The sequence below is a fragment of the Delphinapterus leucas genome, chromosome 2, assembly GCF_059928025.1.
Source record: "Delphinapterus leucas isolate spDelLeu-1000000601 "Yukka" chromosome 2, BTC_Dleu_Yukka2, whole genome shotgun sequence".
Lineage (NCBI taxonomy): Eukaryota > Metazoa > Chordata > Mammalia > Artiodactyla > Monodontidae > Delphinapterus > Delphinapterus leucas.
In genome coordinates this window covers 23,720,174-23,741,593 of record NC_143130.1, presented here as the reverse complement: position 1 = coordinate 23,741,593, position 21,420 = coordinate 23,720,174, and the positions used below count along the sequence as shown (strand labels likewise).

At 38.5% G+C, this 21,420-nt stretch overlaps 1 protein-coding gene across 2 annotated transcripts in view; it reads right to left on the bottom strand.

Annotated features, from left to right (window-relative positions):
• The window catches only part of KIN (Kin17 DNA and RNA binding protein), a 40,421-nt gene that overhangs the window by 17,092 nt on the left and 1,909 nt on the right, over window positions 1–21,420 (bottom strand). For both annotated transcript variants that reach the window (XR_002645541.2, XM_022580263.2), the window contains exons 2-7: window positions 18,957–19,051; window positions 16,716–16,759; window positions 16,509–16,631; window positions 15,489–15,670; window positions 13,027–13,075; window positions 12,008–12,065 (exon numbers count right to left, since the gene is read on the bottom strand). Coding sequence is in view for 1 of the 2 variants with exons in the window: in XM_022580263.2 (XP_022435971.1) it covers window positions 12,008–12,065; window positions 13,027–13,075; window positions 15,489–15,670; window positions 16,509–16,631; window positions 16,716–16,759; window positions 18,957–19,051 (551 nt within the window). In the remaining variant the exon portion in view is untranslated. The remainder of the gene's footprint in view (window positions 1–12,007; window positions 12,066–13,026; window positions 13,076–15,488; window positions 15,671–16,508; window positions 16,632–16,715; window positions 16,760–18,956; window positions 19,052–21,420) is intronic.

The window sequence follows — 21,420 nt, the reverse complement described above, 5'->3', positions numbered from 1 at the left end:
ATTTCCTCACATATAAACGGGGGTAGCACTGTGACCCAACTCTAGCTCGACCGGCAGGATTAAGTGAGATGTCTGTAAAACAGCTGGTAGAAGTCCAGCACATTATCAGTTCTATTTCTTTAAAGCAAAGATCTCAACATCCAATTAAAATTTTTTTTATCGTTCCCAATTGCCTAATGTCGTCAGTGTACATTCTACATTTCTGAGTGCCATCATAAAATTGTCACCACAGGCCCCAGAATGCCATCCCTGATTTATTACGTATACTTGTCATTCTGAACACTCTGCTATTGACTGAGCCATGCCCTGTGCTTCAAGCTTTTGCAAATCTGCACATGCCTCTTTTATACCTAAAATATTCTCTCCATTTATCTCCATTTGTTGAACTTCTTTAAGATCCATTCTTCATGAGGCTTCTTGGAATTTGTTGTTTTTGAACCGCCATAGCACTTTGGGGCAGGCATCCCACTCCACCTGGTATATAATCATTTGTATATATGACTCCTCTCTCACAGTAGGGGAGAGAATATATACATCCACACATATATATGTTTCCCCCTGTAAAGCAGCAGTAACTATCTTGTGACTCAGATAAAATAGGTGCTCCATTAATATCTGCTGACTCACCGAATATTATCAGTCTAATTATTTAATTTGTCGTACTTGTAAAATACAAAGAACACGTATTTGCACAAAGCTACCATGGAAACAAGAAAAAAAGTGTGATTATAGAAAATACAGCAGAGTTAATATCTTCCACTCTTTGGACCTTTTCCTTTAGGCATTTAAAGGCAGCATTAGCTTTATTAGCAGCCGGACGACTGTAAGGACTCCCAGTGGAGCCTGCAGTCAACTTAAATCCCTGCTTCTTATATGGGGAGGCTGCAGGTCAGGACTCCCACACCCTGTCTTCATGGAAGCCATTCTCTCTTTATCTAACTGGAAGGCTTTAAATTTACCCTTGCGATATTTCACTTACTAGGTTTTGTCCCATAATTCAATCCTCTGACATATTTTTAAGTTCTAAGGTTTGTGACAACTGTAAATAATATACATTGGTTGTGAACAGATTAAGTCCAAATAAAGATACACTCTTCAACGTGCTACTCAAAATAAATATTCTTTGGAGTTAAATGTACTTTGAGCTAGGAATCCACTGAATTTAGCAATAATTCCAGATCATAAACAACCACAATATGTCTATATAATAGGCACTAATAATCCCAGCAGAAGGGCAGTTAGGATTACGTGGCTATTTTCGGGTCTAGTAATTACTTCTTCCTTACATGTTCACAAACCACCTATTTCCTACTATAATCACTAGGAAAAGCTAGCTACTATTGTGTTCTGAAGATTTTTCTCCACTTTTAGAAAAAACATTTGCTTATTTTTCTGCTTTCTGTGTCTTCTCACATTCTCCATGATTCCTCAAATTTTATCAACAGTGAGTCGTCAAACACATCTATAAATTATTCAATATTTTGGTATTTGTTTCAGCTTGGAAATTTAACCCAATTTAAAAATGGACAATAGACAATTCTCCAAAGATCTATAAATGGCCAGAAAGCACATGAAAAGATGCTTAACATCACTAATCATTCGGAAACTGCAAATCAAAACCACAATGAAATACTACGCACACTCATTAGGATTGCTATTATAAAAAATTACAGAAAATAACAAGCACTGGCAAGGATGTGGAGAAACTGGAACCCTTGTGTAATTGCTGGTGGGAATGTAAAATACTGCAGCTGCTGTGGAAAACCTTCTAAAAGTTAAACACAGAATTACCATACAATCCAGCAATTCCACTTACAGGTAAATACCCAAAGGAATTGAAAGCAGGGACTTGAACAGGTATCTGTACACCGATGTTCGGAAGAGCATTAATCACAAGAGCCAAAAGGTAAAAACAACTCAAATGTTCACTGACAGATGAATGGATAAACAAACTGTGGTCTATATATACAGTGGGGTATTATTCAGATTAAAAAGGAACGAAATTCTGATCCATGCCACAACATGGATAAACCCTGAAGAGCTTATGCTAAGTGAAAGAAGCCAGACACAAAAAGACAAACACTGTATGATTCCACTCAAATGAGGTAGTCAAGTTCATAAAGACAGAAGAGTAGAACAGAGGTAACCAGGGGCTAAGGGGAAGTGTCGTGGGGAGTTATTTTTTAGCGGGTTCAGAGTTTCAGTTTTGGATGATGAAAAGATCTGGAGATGGATACCGGCGATGGTTGCACAGCAATGTGAAGCTACTTAATGCCACTGAATCGTATACTTAAAAGTGGTTAAAATGGACCATCTTATGTTATGTATATTTCACCACACAAGAAAACTAAACTGAATAGGAAAAATAAAGTTTTCTATTTAGCAAATGTATTCAGCATTACTAAATGATTAAAATGTGAGAATCATCGGGAATAAAAAGCTAGACAGAATAGCCCACCAGGATCTCATGATGTAGTGGGAGAACAGATACGGAGGGCATTGCACGGAGAGAGAGCAGTAGATGCAAGCGAGGGTGAGACCACAGAGTGCTTAGGAGACAAATGGCTTAGCAGAGCTGTGGTGCAGATGGCAGGTGGTACGCCTGCAAACGCAACTAGAGATTATCATATGGACGATGGCCTAAATTGCTGAAAGTCTTTAACAAGAGAAAGACATGGTAAGATTTGACGTTCAGAAAGCTCCTTTCTGCTTGTGATATCAAGAATCTCTTAGAGGGACTTCCCTGGTGGCAGAGTGGTTAAGAATCTGCCTGCCAACATAGGGAACACGGGTTCAATCCCTGGTCCGGGAAGATCCCATGTGCCACAGAGCAACTGAGCCCATGCGCCACAACTACTGAGCCGGCGTGCCACAACTACGGAAGCCTGCGCACCTAGAGCCCGTGCTCCACAACAAGAGAAGCCACCACAATGAGAAGCCCACGCACCACAACGAAGAGTAGCCCCCATGCACAGCAATGAAGATCCAACACAGCCAAAAATTAATTAAATTTTAAAAAAGAACCTCTTAGAGCTAAAATGAATAAATGAAAAATATAAAGAATGTTGATGAGACATGATGAAGGACAGTATTCTAAAAGATTAATAAAACGGATAATAAATTTGAATACCTCGTTGAAAAGAATATTCTAGAAAAACAAAAATTATACAAATGATAAAAATTGAGGGCTTCTCTGGTGGCACAGTAGTTGAGAGTCCACCTGCCAATGCAGGGGACACAGGTTCGTGCCTCAGTCCGGGAAGATCCCACATGCCGTGGAGCGGCTAGGCCCGTGAGCCATGGCCGCTGAACCTGTGCGTCTGGAGCCTGTGCTCCGCAATGGGAGAGGCCACAACAGTGAGAGGCTCACATACCGAAAAAAAAAAAAAAAAAGAAAATAGGCAATTTGTTTCCAGCTTTGCTTTGTATGATATTTAATCTTACACCAGCTGCTGTACCAATAATGCCCCTCCAGCCCAAAAAAAGATTCTAGTAGAAAGGTGAGAGATTGAGACAGGGTCAAATGAGGTTAATCAAGGCAGGAAATGAACAGTAACAGACTGGAAATGGAACGGAAGGCTTCTAGAACAGCCCTAGGATTCTGCTTTCAGTAACTGGAGTGAGCATGTGTGCAATTAAGAGACAGGGAAGCCACACCGAAGTGGAGTTACTGAGCTGATGAGTTGTGGCCCAGGCAGTGTTATTCATGTGTATGAACACAGCTGGAATCTTCATTAGTTACCTGTCAGACCGGGCCCAGTGCCAAGCCTTCCTGGAGACACGGAGGTGTGTGGAGGCCAGGCTGTGCCTGGAGACGGAAAACCAAAGACAGCGTGTGGCTGACAGGGTCTTGGTGCTCCGGTTGGGTGTCAGGCCTGAGCCTCTGAGGCAGGACAGCCGAGTTCAGGACTTTGGTCCACCAGAGACCTCCCGGCCCCATGTAATCTCTATAGGCGAGAGCTCTCCCAGAGATCTCCGTCTCAACGCTAAGACCCAGCTCAACTCAACGATCAGCAAGCTCCAGTGCTGGACACCCCATGCCAAACAACTAGAAACGCAGGAACACAACCCCACCCATTATCAGAGAGGCTGCCTAAAATCATAATAAGTTCACAGACACCTCAAAACACACCACCGGATACAGTCCTGCCCACCAAAAGACAAGATCCAGACTCATCCACCAGTACACAGGAACCAGTCGCCTCCATCAGGAAGCCTACACAACCCACTGGGGGCAGACACCAAAAACAACGGGAACTACTAACCTGTAGCCTGTGAAAAGGAGATCCCAAACACAGTAATTTAAGCAAAATGAGAAAACACAGAAATATGCAGCAGATGAAGGAGCAAAGTAAAAAACCACCAGATAAAACAAATGAAGAGGAAATAGGCAGTCTACCTGAATAAGAATTCAGAGTAATGATAGTAAAGATGATCCAAAATCTTTGAAATAGAATGGAGAAAATGCAAGAAATGTTTAACAAGGAACTAGAAGAACTAAAGAGCAAACAAACAATGATGAACAACTCAATAAAGGAAATTAAAAATTCTTTACAAGGAATCAATAGCAGAATAACCGAGGCAGAAGAACGGATAACTGACCAGGAAGATAAAATAGTGGAAATAACTACTGCAGAGCAGAATAAAGAAAAAAGAATGAAACGAATTGAGGACAGTCTCAGAGACCTCTGGGACAATATTAAACACACCAACATTTGAATTATAGGGGTCCCAGAAGAAGAAGAGAAAAAGAAAGGGACTGAGAAAATATATGAAGAGATTATAGTTGAAAACTTCCCTAATATGGGAAAGGAAATACTCAATCAAGTCCAGGAAGTGCAGAGTCGCACACAGGATAAGTCCAAGGAGAAACACGCCAAGACACATATTAATCAAACTATCAAAAATTAAATACAAAGAACAAATATTAAAAGCAGCAAGGGAAAAGCAACAAATAACATACAAGGGAATCCCCTTAAGGCCAACAGCTGATTTTTCAGCAGAAACTCTGCAGGCCAGAAGGGAGTGGCAGGACATATCTGAAGTGATGAGAGAGAAAAACCTACAACCAAGATTACTCTACCCAGCAAGGATCTCATTTACATTTGACAGAGAAATTAAAACCTTTACAGACAAGCAAAAGCTAAGAGAATTTAGCACCACCAAACCAGCTTTACAACAAATGCTAAAGAAACTTCTCTAGGCAGGAAACACAAGAGAAGGAAAATACCTACAAAAAAACCCCCAAAACAATTAAGAAAATGGTAATAGGAACATACATATTGATAACTACCTTAAATGTAAATGGATTAAATGCTCCAACCAAAAGACATAGGCTGGCTGAATGGATACAAAAACAACACCAATATATATGCTGTCTACAAGAGACCCACTTCAGACCTAGGGACACATACAGACTGAAAGTGAGGGGAGAGAAAAAGATATTCCATGCAAATGGAAATCAAAAGAAAGCTGGAATAGCAATTCTCATATCAGACAAAACAGACTTTAAAATAAAGACTATTACAAGAGACAAAGAAGGACATTACGTAATGATCAAGGGATCAACCAAAGAAGAAGATATAACAATGGTAAATATTTATGCACCCAACATAGGAGCACCTCAATACATAAGGCAAATTCTAACAGCCATAAAAGGGGAAATCAACAGTAGCACAATAATAGTAGGGGAATTTAACACCCCACCTTCACCAATGGACAGATCATCCAAAATGAAAATAAATAAGGAAACACAAGCTTTAAATGACACATTAAACAAGATGGACTTAACTAATATTTATAGGACATTCTATCCAAAAACAAAAGAATACACTTTTTTCTCAAGTGCTCATGGAACATTCTCCAGGATAGATCATACCTTGGGTCACAAATCAAGCCTTGGTAAACTTAAGAAAACTGAAATCATATCAAGTATCTTTTCAAACCACAATACTATGAGACTAGATATCAATAAGAGGAAAAAAACCTGTAAAAAATACAAACACATGGAGGCTAAACAATGCACTACTAAATAACCAAGAGATCACTGAAGAAATCAAAGAGGAAATCAAAAAATACCTAGAAACAAATGACAATGAAAACACAACATCCCAAAACTATGGGATGCAGCAAAAACAGTTCTAAGAGGGAAGTTTACAGCAATACAATCCTATCTCAAGAAACAAGAAAAACCTCAAATAAACAACCTAACCTTACACCTAAAGCAATTAGAGAAAGAAAAACAAAAAACCCCCAAGGTTAGCAGAAGGAAAGAATTCATAAAGATCGGATCAGAAATAAATGAAAAAGATATGACGGAAACAATCACAGAGATCAATAAAACTAAAAACTGGTTCTTTGAGAAGATAAACAAAATTGATAAACCATTAGCCAGACTCTTCAAGAAAAGAAGGGAGAAGACTCAAATCAACAGAATTAGAAATGAAAAAGGAGAAGTAACAACTGACACTGCAGAAATGCAAAGGATCATGAGAGCTTACTGCAAGCAACTATATGCCAATAAAATGGACAACCTGGAAGAAATGGAGAAATTCTTAGAAAAGCACAACCTTCTGAGACTGAACAAGGAATAAATAGAAAATATAAACAGACCAATCACAAGCACTTAAATTGAAACTGTGATTAAAAATCTTCCAAAAGACAAAAGCCCAGGACCACATGGCTTCACAGGCAAATTCTATCAAAGATTTAGAGAAGAGCTAACACGTATTCTTCTCAGACTCTTCCAAAATATAGCAGAAGGAGGAACACTGCCAAACTCATTCTATGAGGCCACCAACACCCTGATACCAAAACCAAAGATGTCACAAAAAAAGAAAACTACAGGCCAATATCACTGATGAATACAGATGCAAAAATCCTCAACAAAATACTAGGAAACAGAAACCAACAGCACATTAAAAGGATCATACAGCATGTTCAAGTGGCGTTTATCCCAGGAATGCAAGGATTCTTCAATATACACAAATGAATCAATGTGATACACCATATTAACAAACTGAAGGAGAAAAACCATATGATCATCTCAATAGATGCAGAAAAAGCTTTTGACAAAATTCAACACCCATTTATGATCAAAACTCTCCAGAAAGTAGGCACAGAGGGAATTTACCTCAACATAATAAAGGCCATATATGACAAACCCACAGAAAACATCATTCTCAATGGTGAAAAACTGAAACCATTTCCTCTAAGATCAGGAACAAGACAAGGTTGCCCACTCTCACTGCTACTATTCAACTTAGTTTTGGAAGTTTTAGCCACAGCAATCAGAGAAGAAAAAGAAATAAAAGGAATCCAAACTCAGAAAAGAAGAAGTAAAACTGTCACTGTTTGCAGATGACATGATACTATACACAGAGAATCCTAAAGATGCTACCAGAAAACTACTAGAGCTAATCAATGAATTTGGTAAAGGAGCAGGATACAAAATTAATGCAGCAATCTCTTGCATTCCTATACACTAATGATGAAAAATCTGAAAGAGAAATTACGGAAACACTCCCATTTACCACTGCAACAAAAAGAATAAAATACCTAGGAATAAACCTACCTAAGGAGACAAAAGACCTGTATGCAGAAAACTATAAGACACTGGTGAAAGAAATTAAAGATGATACAAACAGATGGAGAGATACACCATGTTCTTGGATTGGAAGAATCAACATTGTGAAAATGACTATACTACCCAAAACAATCTACAGATTCAATGCAATCCCTATCAAACTACCAATGGCATTTTTCACAGAACTAGAACAAAAATTTTCACAATTTGTATGGAAACACAAAAGACCCCGAATAGCCAGAGAAATCTTGGGAAAGAAAAACGGAGCTGGAGGAATCACGCTCCCTGACTTCAGACTATACTACAAAGCTACAGTAATCAAGACAGTATGGTACTGGCACAGAAACAGAAGTATAGATCAATGGAACAGGATAGAAAGCCCAGAGTTAAACCCACACACATATGGTCACCTTACCTTTGATAAAGGAGGCAAGAATATACAATAGAGAAAAGACACCCTCTTTAATAAGTGGTGCTGGGAAAACTGGACCACTACATGTAAAAGAATGAAATTAGAACTCCCCCTAACACCATACACAAAAATAAACTCAAAATGGATTAAAGACCTAAATGTAAGGCCAGACACTATAAAACTCTTAGAGGAAAACATAGGCAGAACACTCTACGACATAAATCACAGCAAGATCCTTTCTGACCCACCTCCTAGAGAAATGGAAATAAAAACAAAAATAAACAAATGGGACCTAATGAAACTTAAAAGCTTTTGCACAAAGGAAACCATAAACAAGATGAAAAGACAACTCTCAGAATGGGAGAAAATATTTGCAAGCGCAGCAACTGACAAAGGATTAATCTCCAAAATATACAAGCAGCTCATGCAGCTCAATATCAAAAAAAAAAAAACCCAATCCAAAAATGGGCAGGAGATCTAAATAGACATTTCTCCAAAGAAGATATACAGATTGCCAACAAACACATGAAAGGATGTTCAACATCATTAATCATTAGAGAAATGCAAATCAAAACTACAGTGAGGTATCACCTCACACCGGTCAGAATGGCTATCATCAAAAAAATCTATAAACAATAAATGCTGGAGAGGATGTGGAGAAAAGGGAACCCTCTTGCACTGTTGGTGGGAATGTAAATTGATACAGCCACTATGTAGAACAGTATGTAGGTTCCTTAAAAAACTAGAAGTAGAACTACCATATGACACAGCAATCCCACTACTGGGCATATACCCTGAGAAAACCATAATTCAAAAAGTCATGTACCACAATGTTCATTGCAGCACTATTTACAACAGCCAGGATATGGAAGCATGCTAAGTGTCCATCAACAGATGAATGGATAAAGAAGATGTGGCACATATATACCATGGAATATTACTCAGCCATAAAAAGAAACGAAACTGAGCTATTTGTAGTGAGGTGGATGGACCTAGAGTCTGTCCTACAGAGTGAAGTAAGTCAGAAAGAGAAAAAGAAACACCGTATGCTAACACATATATATGGCATCTAAAAAAAAATGGTTCTGAAAAACCTAGGGGCAGGACAGGAATAAAGACAGAGACATAGAGAATGGACTTGAGGACACAGGGAGGGGCAAGGGTAAGCTGGGACAAAGTGAGAGAGTGGCATGGACATATACATACTACCAAATGTAAAATAGGTAGCTAGTGGGAAGCAGCCACATAGCACAGGGAGATCAGGTCGGTGCTTTGTGACCACCTAGAGGAGTGGGATAGGGAAGGTGGGAGGGAGGTGCAAGAGGGAGGGGATATGGGGATATATGTATACATACAGCTGATTCACTTTGTTATACAGCAGAAACCAACACAACATTATAAAGCAATTATATTCAATAAAGGCGTTAAAGAAAAAAAAGAGACAGGGAAGCCCAAAGGAAAAACAGAAGTGAGAACTGAGTAATCTTTGTTCCAGCAATGGGGAAGCAGGGCTTATCTTTGTGCCTCACACAGCCTAAATTATCCATTTTTGGTATCTAGATAACTTAGTTAATTCTGGGTTTTAAATATATAAGAGATATAAATCAACAGGAAAATAAATCCCAACCTCTAAAAAAATACACCATAATTTCAGAAAAAGAAAACTTAGATAGTCTCTCCATTGTATTATCTGCAACACTATTTTCACATTATTAGAGACAGTTGAGACAGAAGTCACAGAACTTGGTCAAATAAAACTAATGTTTTTACTAAATCACAGTTTGGCATAGGGATGTAATAAGTTGAATAGCAGACCCCCAAAGCTATCAGGTCCTCATCCTTGGAACCTACAAAGGTCACCTTATTTGGAAAAAGGGTCTTTACAAATGGGATTAAGTTAAAGATTTTAAAATGAGATTATTCTGGATTATCTGGGTGGGCTCTAACTGCAACCACAGGCATCCTTTAAGAGGGAAGCAGGGACTTCCCTGGTGGTGCAGTGGTTAAGAATCTGCCTGCCAATGCAGGGGACACGGGTTCGATCCCTGGTCCGGGAAGATCCCACATGCTGTGGAGCAAATAAGCCCGTGAGCCACAACTACTGAGCCTGCGCTCTAGAGCCCGCGAGCCACAACTACTGAACCCCACGCGCCTAAAGCCCAAGCTTCGCAACAAGAGAAGCCACTGCAGTGAGAAGACCACGAACTGCAACGAAGAGTAGCCCCCGCTCGATACAACTAGAGAAAGCCCACGTGCAGCAACGAAGACCCAACACAACCAACCAACCAACCAACCAAATAAATAAATAAAAATAAAATTTAAAAATAAATTAAAAAAAAAAGAGGGAAGCAGAGGGGGATGACACACAGAGGGGAAGGTGATGTGAAGATAGAGCAGAGGTAAATCTGAAGGGATGCAACCCAAAGCCCAGGAATGCCTGCAGCCACCAGAAGCCGGAAGAGGTGAGGAACAGATTCTCCCCAGAGACTCTGGGGGGAGCACAGGCCTGCAGACACCTTGATTTTGGCTCAAGGATACTGATTTCAGAACTCTGGCCTCCAGAGACAGAATCAATTTCTGCTGTTTCAAGCCGCCTAGTTTGTGGTAACTTGTTACAGCAGCCATAGAAAACTAACATAAGGGCGATCAATTTGGGGCCCAGTGGGACCAATATCAGCATTCATCTACACTTAGGAATAACAAATAATAAAGGAAAATAGAAACACATAAGGGTCCAAAACTATATGGCATGTGTTAAGATATACTGCAGTCTGTCTTCCTAGTCATATCACAGCAATATTTTGAAAAGAAATTTTCTTTTCAAATGTATCATATATAGAACCCAATTAACCAATTTCTTCATGATATCTAATATAGATGTTACTACTGAAACACTTTGATTAAAGTTAAGACAGTTGGCAAGTCATCCTGAAGCAGTTAGGCACTGCTGACTCAGACTGCCCGTTTCCTTCAATTCTCCTAGACACTTATTTAGTCGTGCAAATAACCACTAGCCTGTAAACCAAAAAGAAAAAAAACTCCCACCAACAAAAAACTGAGTTAGGTGGAATATTAAGTAAAAGAGCAAATCACCCAGCTTAAAACTAAATTCCAGTAGATACTGAATATAAAGTGCCCTTCTGAATATCCTGTCTGATTTATCTTTTCACCTCCATAACCAAACTGAATGCAATGCACATCATAAGTACTGCACAGATATTTGGTGAAAGAATATATGAGAACTGCAAGAGAAGAGAACATGAAAAGTAGATATAAATACCTGACTACGTGCCATACCAGGGCTTGAAAAATTGCAGTTGAGGGCCAGATCCAGTCTGCTGCCTGTTTTTATAAATAAGATTTTATTGGAACACAGCCAAGCTCATTCACTTATGTATCATCTATGGCTGCATCCTCGCTCTGAGAGCAGAGTTAAGTGATGACAAAGACACATGGCCAACAAAGTCTAAAATATTTACTATGTGGCTCTTTATAGAAAAGCCTGGTCAAGTCTTGCTCAGTACCACACCATCTAGAAGGGAAGGCAATTATTACTAAGTGTCTACTAATGCACTTATATTCTACTAGGTGCTAAGGAGATAGTTGAATAAGTTAGTCTGTTCTCAGAAAATCATAATAGAGCAGGTAAAACATACTCCAGTTAACAAACTTGATAGTGGGCTATGACAGAAAACTCAATAGTATTGCCATAGCACAGAAAGAACCTTTAAGTGGAGAAGCTTTCAGGGAGAAGCTAATGTTTACCATGTGAAGCATTTAATGAAAATGAGCTTTTCCTTAAAAGATATAATCAGCTCATCATAGGCAAATAGAAAAAAACCAGTTCCTAAGAAAATAAAACAAAACAAAACAATCATTAAACAAAAAGGAAAAAGAGATGAAAATAAAAACCAGAAAAAAATAATTCACAGTTCTGCACCTTTTAAAATGTAGTAATCAACATTTCATCAAAATTTTCAGGTTCTAAGATACCTGTTCACATAGCTCACCTTGATTTGGAAGATGCTCCTCCTGAACTACATGCTCCTTTATTCAAATTAAATGTAACTGGAAGAAAAGAATTGGTATTCCATATATATTTCAGGAAAATTACTATAAAACATCAGATATAATAAAACAAAATTATAATTAAAATTATAATAAATATCACAATGCAGCTATGTAGAAATTCATGGACATTTTGAATACATGAGAGCTGGAATGCTCCTACCCAGAGATCATAAACTCCTGTAAAATATACTGGACTGATGCTTACAGAGCTGGGAAAGACCATCATGTGATGTAGCAGACAGCCTTGGCCACTTCCCCACTCCACTGCCCCTCTCCCCTTGGTAACAGGAATCCAATTTTGTTTGGGTGTCCATACCCCTCACGTATGGCTTGGAGGATGCTACGGTCTGAAGGTTTGTGTCCCCTCCCAAATCCAAATGCTGAAAACCCAATGCCCAAGGTGATGGGACTAGGGGGTGGGACCTATGGGAGGTGATTAGTAAGGCTCTTTGGTCTGAACCAATCAAAATAATTCCACTCCCTTTCCAAGTGACTATTTTTGAGGTGGACATGTGATACAGTCTGGTCAATGACATTCAAAAGGAAGTCTGCTGGTGGGAAGAAGGTCTTCTAGGAAAAGTTTCCTTGCTCACAGTGGACTCCAAAGGACGGAGATGCTCTCTGCCTTCCTCTGGACAATACTGGGTCTGCATATGATGGCTGGACTGCCGGCAGCCACCTTGGGTCCAGCTACTGATAGTGTGGCATCCAGAACCATCCTACCTCTGGGACTCTTGGTATGGCAAGGTATTTCCTTATTGTTTAGGCTCATTTTACTCAGTCTGGTTACTTGTTGCTGTAGGCATTCCATCCAATTCATTGTTATCGCCTTTTCATTTTACTGAGGAGAATAATCCAGACAGATAACACCTCTTGCTCCCAAACATGTTGCTAGTTTTTGGCAGAGCCAATACAAAAGCATCCATATTAAAAAAGGAAGAAAGAAAAGTAAAAATACCTTTTTCTTCATCATTTTCTCTGCTTAATTCCGTAAAAACAGGGACTTCCTTTAAAAAAAAAAGTTAGAAGGTTTGGTTCACAACTGCATTTACCATCAATATTCAATAGTCCTTAATTATGACTTGCTACCTAAAATGGTTAAGATACTAATTAAGAAATTATATGTATTGCAAATATTCTCCAATAAAGAATTATTCTACGGGGGGAAAAAAGTAGCTTTTCTATACCGAACTGCAGAAGTTTACCTACATTTTTATTTCTATTACAATTTAAGCAGGAAACAACAACATAGAGCAATAAATTCTAGGAATCTTAGCTAGAGGATTACTTTAAACAGCAAAACCTTTCCCTTTTGTAGTACGCTTTAGTGTAATGATCAAGGGTCTAAGACTAACTCGAAGAAGACTGTGTATAAAATCCTCCCCTGCCACCTATGAGCCTTGTCATCTCGGTCAATCTCATCATCTCCCTGAAGGCTCAATCATTACATCTTTAAAGTAGGGATAACCTACATGTTTAGAGTTATGATAAGGGTTAATTAGGATAATATAAATAAAACACTTAGCATAGTGCCTGCCGTAGTGTTTGATAAATGTTAATTGTTGTTACTACTGATAAATAAGAAGGATGACCTTGAGATCTAGCTAAAATATTTTGTTAGGTAATGTCCATATAGGATTTCACAAAAGAACACAAAAGAACATGATCTTACTTTGAAAAAATTGATAAGTTTAAATGTAGAATGAGGAAGCACTGATCAATAGAATTTCCCCTGCTTTTTGGGTAAAGATACTGTTTACACCTGAAAAGTATAAGTAACTTGAAGGTTTTAGCAATATTAAGCTAAAATGTTACAGAATAATGTTATTCCAAAAAGTAAACCTCTTTCCTCAGTACAAGATGTGAATCCTTCGTGATTTCCACGATAGGAAGTTATAATATTTTCTCTATTGAAAATGAAGATTTAAATTTTTAAAAAGCAAGAGAATAAAAAGCTTTCAGTCTTAAGGAGTTTAAATTTCACATTTACAGCAGTTGAAGCACTGTTCCTGTTTTAATTTAATGTAGAAAACTTCTAAAAGATTGTGTGACAATATGCATGTTAATGTAAGTAACGTAACACACATTCACTCTCTCACTTATCAAAGAGTTCAATCAACATGGCACAAAAGTTGATTGACAAAGTGATCCTCACTGATGTCTTACTTCTCATCGCCTGCTGCTTCCTGCATCACTCTGTACTCAACAGCTTATACAACATGTGCTCAACAATGATCAGAGCAGCTGTACTCATAATAGCTAAAAACTGGAAACGAGCCACATGCTTCTCAACAGGAGAGTGGATAAATAAATTGCATTACATTCGTAAAATGAAATACATCAATCAAAAAAGAGTGAAGCACTGATAGGAAAGGATGTAGACGAACTACACATACAGAACATTATGGTGAGCTAAGGAAGCCAGACACAGAGAGAACAAACTGGATGATTCCATTCCTACAAAGTTCAAGGGCAGACTAAACTAACCAACAACCAATAGTATATCAGAACAGTGCTTTCTTCTTAGAGGACAAGGAATATTAATTGGGAATGGGCATGAGGAAACCTTCTAGGATAGTAGAAATGTTCCATATCTTGATCTGAGTGGTGGCCACATGGACTACCTATCTATTGATCCATCCATCCATCCATCTAAAGACACATACATATGTGAAAGTTCATCGAGCTGTAACCTTAAGATTAATGCACATCATCCACTTTACTTCATGTGTGCTACACCACAATAAAAAGTTTTTAAAAATACTAAATGGCTAGTAGTTTCACATACACACTAGGCTGTATTTTCCTGCTCACACACAACTTCTAGTATGTAAGCTCCTTGAGGGCAGGGATTTTTATCTTTTGTCCACTGGCTGTATCCCCAGTGCCTAGAAGAACGCCTGGCACACAGGAAGTGACCAATAAATGTCTGTTGGAATAAATGCCTTGATCTAGTTATTCTAACACCTGAACCAACTTTATCATGCTTTCCCTTCCCCATCTACCTGGATTTTACCCATTAATTCCTCAAGACTCCTCAGCCTAGGGGATGTAGCTACCTCCAAATATTCTAGGTCCTCCCCAGGCTGGAGCAAGTGCCAGGCCTCTGTGTTCTCACACACTGTGTTCATTCCCAGCACTGCATTAATTATAATCAGTTGAAATGCTCTGTTTATGTCTTTGACACTAGCTACTGACTCTATTTTAGAGATAAGGAAACTGAGGTTTAGAAGATTCCATAATTACACAAACTTGTGAAGTCAGTAAGTCAGGAATGGACCCAGGTTTGTCTCAACTCCACAGCCTGGACTTTTATACTTGGCTATGCCCTTTCTCCTACAAAACTCGTTCAAGGCTTAAACAAACAAGCGATTTTTCTTCTTCAGACCTTTGTCTATTGCCTCTCTTGATGATGCCCACCTGCTCTCTCCCCTCCAGACCTCTTCTCACTTGTTCTTGAATAAATTTGGCAGTTTTTTCTTCATCATCAAGGTCCTGCTTCTTCTTCTTCTCTAGTTCCAGCTGCCGGCGGATCGTCTCAGGGTCCCTATCTATATACTGAATATACCAGCCTTTTGGTGTTTCGTCCACTTTGCACAAGCCTTAAAAAAAGTAATGGATTTAAAAAAAAAAACAGTAACGGACACTATAATTTTGAATACAATCAAAGCTGAAAGTACATATAAATGTGGTCTCTCTCTGCAGTATTTACTCATTCATTCAAATACACTCATTCAAACACATTCAAATACACAAATTCATACAGCACATGAATTTTCCATATTTACAGTTAGTGACATTTAGACTTTAATTGGAATATTTTATCTCTTTAAAGAGAAAAGAAATATTATTTTGATTTTTGACTAGGTTGAGGCAACACATTTAAACAAGGAAAACATTAAAAAAAGCATTATCTTGCTAGCAATTATTCAACTGTCTCTAAGTACTTAACATCCACTGAGTACAGGATATTCTAACTTAACCAAGCAGAAATCTTCCCCAAAATGGAATAAAGAAACACACTCAATAACTAATACCCTGATACAAAATTTCTTTCTCTGTTCTTTTCCTGAACTTTCCATCCTATTAGAAATGGAAAAAGAGGCAGCAAATTTAAAAACTGCCTTAAGAAGGGGTAACAAAAGCTTCCAGAAGTGCAACGAATGTAGTGGGAAAAGTGGAAGAGGACGGGTACTGGTCCTTAACCTAACGAGTGGATGCTTCAGTGATGTACCTTTGCACTGTTGAAAGAATCACTCCAGACGCTCTTACACACCTGCAGTGCACAAAATCAATCCTGGAAGATTATGCTCCTCTCCGCCAGTTTCTAATTGCCCTGCTCATCCTCTTTTTCATAAATTTACACAGAAAATATGATCATTCTCTCCCTCCCTGCAGTGCAGCCATATAACAACTGTCCACATCATGTCTTGTTCTTACCTTCTCTGCCCAGCCACTTAGTAAAATCTGTCAGCGTCTCCCACTGCGTGGCGTTCATGTGGATATGCTCTCGGTGGCTGATGTACTCATTGTAAACGATGTTGTTGTGAACCCTCTTGGTTCCTAAGAAGAAATTAGGACACTGCTGACCCTGGGCAGATTATGAGATTATAAAGTCATTATGTGCACAAGACTTAAGATACTTACCAAAGCGTCTCCTGAGAAGTTCTAGGAAGTCATTTCGGAATTCCCTAATAAAGCAGGGAGGGAAAGCATTAAGGTGATTTCTACAAATACATAGCATCACCTTCCTGAAATTTAAGCCATCGTACAGTTTGCATGAGCACATGATATATAAAACATCTACGTTAATATCTGTTCCGAACTTTTAAAAACTGAACAAGGGAAAAATCCTGAAAGTTTACAGCTTTTAAGAATTAAAGTTAAAAGTCAAGTTGGAGTTGGAACTTTTTGTCTTGGTAAAGGTGGCACAGCAAAAGTGACCACACATCTTTGGAGCGGATTCTTCATGGAGTCTCAGTGCTACTGAATGTGGCATAATTATCCCATTCTATTGATAATAAAACATGAAGTTGGCACTTAATGTGTCCCTCTGAGCTGAGCACACTGTGTTAAGTGACAGATAAACATAGGTGAATAAGATATACATTCTGACCAAGACATTTACAGGTGAAGAGAAAGAGAAGGCTGTTCCCATCTGGCACAGAGACATGAAAGCATCACTTGATATTTGAGAAATGACAGACATATAGACAATAGTTATTTCAAATTAAGTATTCAGTAGATATTTTCTCAAAAATAAACAAAGTGAGCCTGTCAGGTCAAGAAAAACAACTGACAGTATTTGTTGCCAATGATAAAATTTGAGCTTTCAAGCAAAAAATATGAATTCTGGTAAACTAGCATCCACCACGAGTCTGACATACTTCCCAATACTTAAAGATGTTTCTGACAGCACTGAGTTGACGTTAGTGAATATGATTTTATGATATTGCATAATAAAATGTATCACCGTTCAGAATTTCAGAATACCTGTGTAACTCAATGAAGCAATATTTTCCAAATGACTGATGTGTGATGTTACAAAACCATACATGGGTACAAGATCCACATAAAGTAAAATATCACATGGATTTTAATGTCATAGAGTACAAAAGGTTTGCTAGGGGCTTCCCTACTGGCACAATGGTTGGGAGTCCGCCTGCCAATGCAGGGGACATGGGTTCGTGCCCTGGTCCGGGAAGATCCCACATGCCGTGAAGCGGCTGGGCCCGTGAGCCACGGCCGCTGAGCCTGCGCGTCCAGAGCCTGTGCTCCGTCAACGGGAGAGGCCACAACAGTGAGAGGCCCACGTACCACAAAAAAAAAAAAAAAAGGTTTGCTATATGGTTTCTGATTCCACATTGCAACTAATCTTTAAGAAACTACCACGCCATTGTGTTTCAATGTAGTATCATAGAAGAATAGCCAAAATTATGTGAAAAGGCTATTAAAATACTCCCCCCACTTCCAACTACACATCTGTGTAAAAGCTGGACTTTCTCTAAGTATTTCAACCAAGCAACATTTCAGAAGAGAATGAAGGTAGAAGCAGATGTGAGAATACAACTGTGTTATATGAAGACAGACACTGAAGAGATTTGCAAAAATGTAAAACAACACCACTCTTATTTTTTTGTGTGCTTTTTGTGTGTTGGAAAATATAGTTAATTTTCATGTAAAAATGTTATTTTAACTGTAATAGGCTTATATTGTGATTTTAAATGAATAAATTTTTTTTAATGTCTCAGTTTTAATCCCTAATTTACAAGCTATAACCCACATAAACAAAAGTCTTTGGGGTTTAATACCAAAAGGTCTAAAACCCTGGAAAGAAAGAAAGGGATGGAGGCAAGACTAAATATTAATTGTAATAATAATAATTAACAGCTAATATTAATCGAGTACTGACCACTCTTCTAAACACTTTCAAAGTATTAACTCATTTAATCTTCGCATAAACCCTATGAAGGAAAGACAATACCTGAAAGGTACAAAACCTACAGATGAGGGGACTAAAGCACAGAGAAACTGTATAAGTTCACCCAAAGTCACACAGCTCCTGAGTGGAGAAGCCCAGCTCTGAAGGACTTAATGACAAGCAGTCTGACTCCAGACCTGTGCTCTTAGCCACAATTGTTTTAGACTGAGCAATGGTTTTTCATATGTTTGTAGTGAATGGAAGAAAGACTGATTTGTGAGACATACTTTTTTAACAATTCCATACAATGATAAACTGTCAAAACAAAAACTGAGCACAAAGATAATACAGCTATCACATTAATACGTAAGGAATAAACAGAGCTCCCAATATATTAAATATTAAGCATCTATTAAATGTCCAACTGAATAAAGCTTATGATATAAGGATGGCTTTGAGTTACTTACTCTGAAAAATAATCCATAAACTGCTGAGGATTTTCTGAAGCCAGCAGTAGTTGTCTCTGATGAGATTCGGACATACAATGACACTTAAAGCCATTCTACAAAAATGTAAAGGTAGTGGTTAAATCTTGATTTAGCTCATTATAATAGGCCCTAAATATAAGTATTTAATTAAATCCTAACAAGCTGCTCTTCGATGATAAATTGTAAAAAATAATCAAGTCACTGGCTGTAGGCACCCTATCGTTCTAAAAAAATTTTTTTATAAAGTTGAGTTTTGCAACCCTGCTAATCAAAGAATCCCAGAAGATTAAAGAGACAGAAAAATACTGCTTTAGAAAACAGACATTAGTAACAAACATTATAGGGCACAGTAACAGAAGAGCGATTTTATTTTTTGACTCAATTTAACAAATTCCTATTGGGCACCTACTTCATACAAAGTGTTACGCAAGCGTTTCGAGGACTACAACAAGGTAAAATGGGTCATTAGTGAATTTCCATTAAGGAAACTATTTTCACCCACTTTCCTATACTTTAGCTCATTACCCAAAATACACTTGCATTTTATACATAAACCTTATTTTATCATACTAAATCTGTATCTTCTTCAGATGATTGTAAAAAACATGCAAGTTTTGACTTTGTGTCTATTCTACTTAACATTTGAACCTGATTCTCCACTAGTAAGAGAAATGAAAAATGTGCCTCTCCTCTGTCTCCCCCATCTTGGTGAACAGCACTGTCCTGTACCGTCACCCGGCCAGGACCCAGGACAGCATCCCAGAGTCCTCTACCTCCACTCAGCACTACGTCTACTCCGCCGACCTAATAACTTACCCAGTCCCTCGGCTCAATCCCATTGCCACTGCCCTGATTTCAACACTCAATCTTGCTTAGAGCGGTTTCCTAATCTTCAGTCATCCACAGATGCCTACACAATTCTTGCCTCTTCTGTGTCCTACCTATGCACTACTCTTCCTTAACTGCGTCTTAAAAGGAGATTCGATATCAGTCTCATAAACGAAAAACCAGCACCACTTCCCATAAATTACAAATAAATCAGTAAGATGAAAGCAAAATAATGTTATTAAATTCTAGAAACTCAAGGGAGTGGATGGGCAGGAGGGGAATACTCCAGATCTGACCTCCCTCCCCCTCATTCTTCCGGTATTAGAGACAGAGACAGGGGAGGGGGCTTGTAGGGGTCAGCTTGCTTAGAGCGGTTTCCTAATCTTCAGTCATCCACAGATGCCTACACAATTCTTGCCTCTTCTGTGTCCTACCTATGCACTACTCTTCCTTAACTGCGTCTTAAAAGGAGATTTGATATCAGTCTCATAAACGAAAAACCAGCACCACTTCCCATAAATTACAAATAAATCAGTAAGATGAAAGCAAAATAATGTTATTAAATTCTAGAAACTCAAGGGAGTGGATGGGCAGGAGGGGAATACTCCAGATCTGACCTCCCTCCCCCTCATTCTTCCGGTATTAGAGACAGAGACAGGGGAGGGGGCTTGTAGGGGTCAGCTTCTCCTCCCCTAGGCAGGGAAGGGCAATGAACAGATGTGAGGGCAAACAGGTCAGAATCACCCCAAGTGTCTTACTCTGAAAAGTAGTAATTAAAAGAGAGAATCAAACGTGTCTTCTCTTTCCCTGAGGAATTTTATTTTAGGATAACATTTGAGGATAACCAAATAACCCTAGTTAATGAGAAAAAGCTCATTTTTTCAAAAGAATGGTGGTCAACAATAAATGTAAAAAGAACTAGAAAAATAACCACTTTTCAACTTCTAATGAAATAAGTGACTCAAGCAAAGATGTTAAAACACATGAGTAAAAGGCTGATGGGAAATTGGAGCTATAGGCACGATTCCACACTCCACTAGTATTTGTTACCAGTTCCCCCATAGTTACTTGCTCTTGCAAAGGGGAAAATATTACTTTCCAACATTACTTTACAGGCTGTCAACTGTACTCAATTTTCTTAGCACTCCCAGACATCATGGGCTTTCTTATTTGATGCAATGTGATATACACAGGGTCACCTATCAAGGATTCTGCTCCCAAATATTTAACCTGACCCTAACAAGCCTTCAGACCTAAGTTCCAGTTTACAAAAATTACAAGAGTTAGAGAAAGAAGACGAACGACAACCACAAGAAAAGTTAATTGTTAAAGGGGAAATCCTCTAGGATCATTACTGGCCTAGCCTCTTCAAGTCAATGTCAAGAAAAACAACAGAGGGGAAGGGAGGGAATTCTATTTTAAATTTAAAATTGAGAGAGAATTAAAAGTCCTAACATCCGACACCACAGAGATTTTTAGGGCAATGCAACTATTCTGTATGATACTATAATGGTGGATATTTGTCACGATACATTTGTCCAAAGCCACAGAATGTTCAACACCAAGAGTGAACCTTAATACAAACTATGGACTTTGGTGCTAATGATGTGCCAAT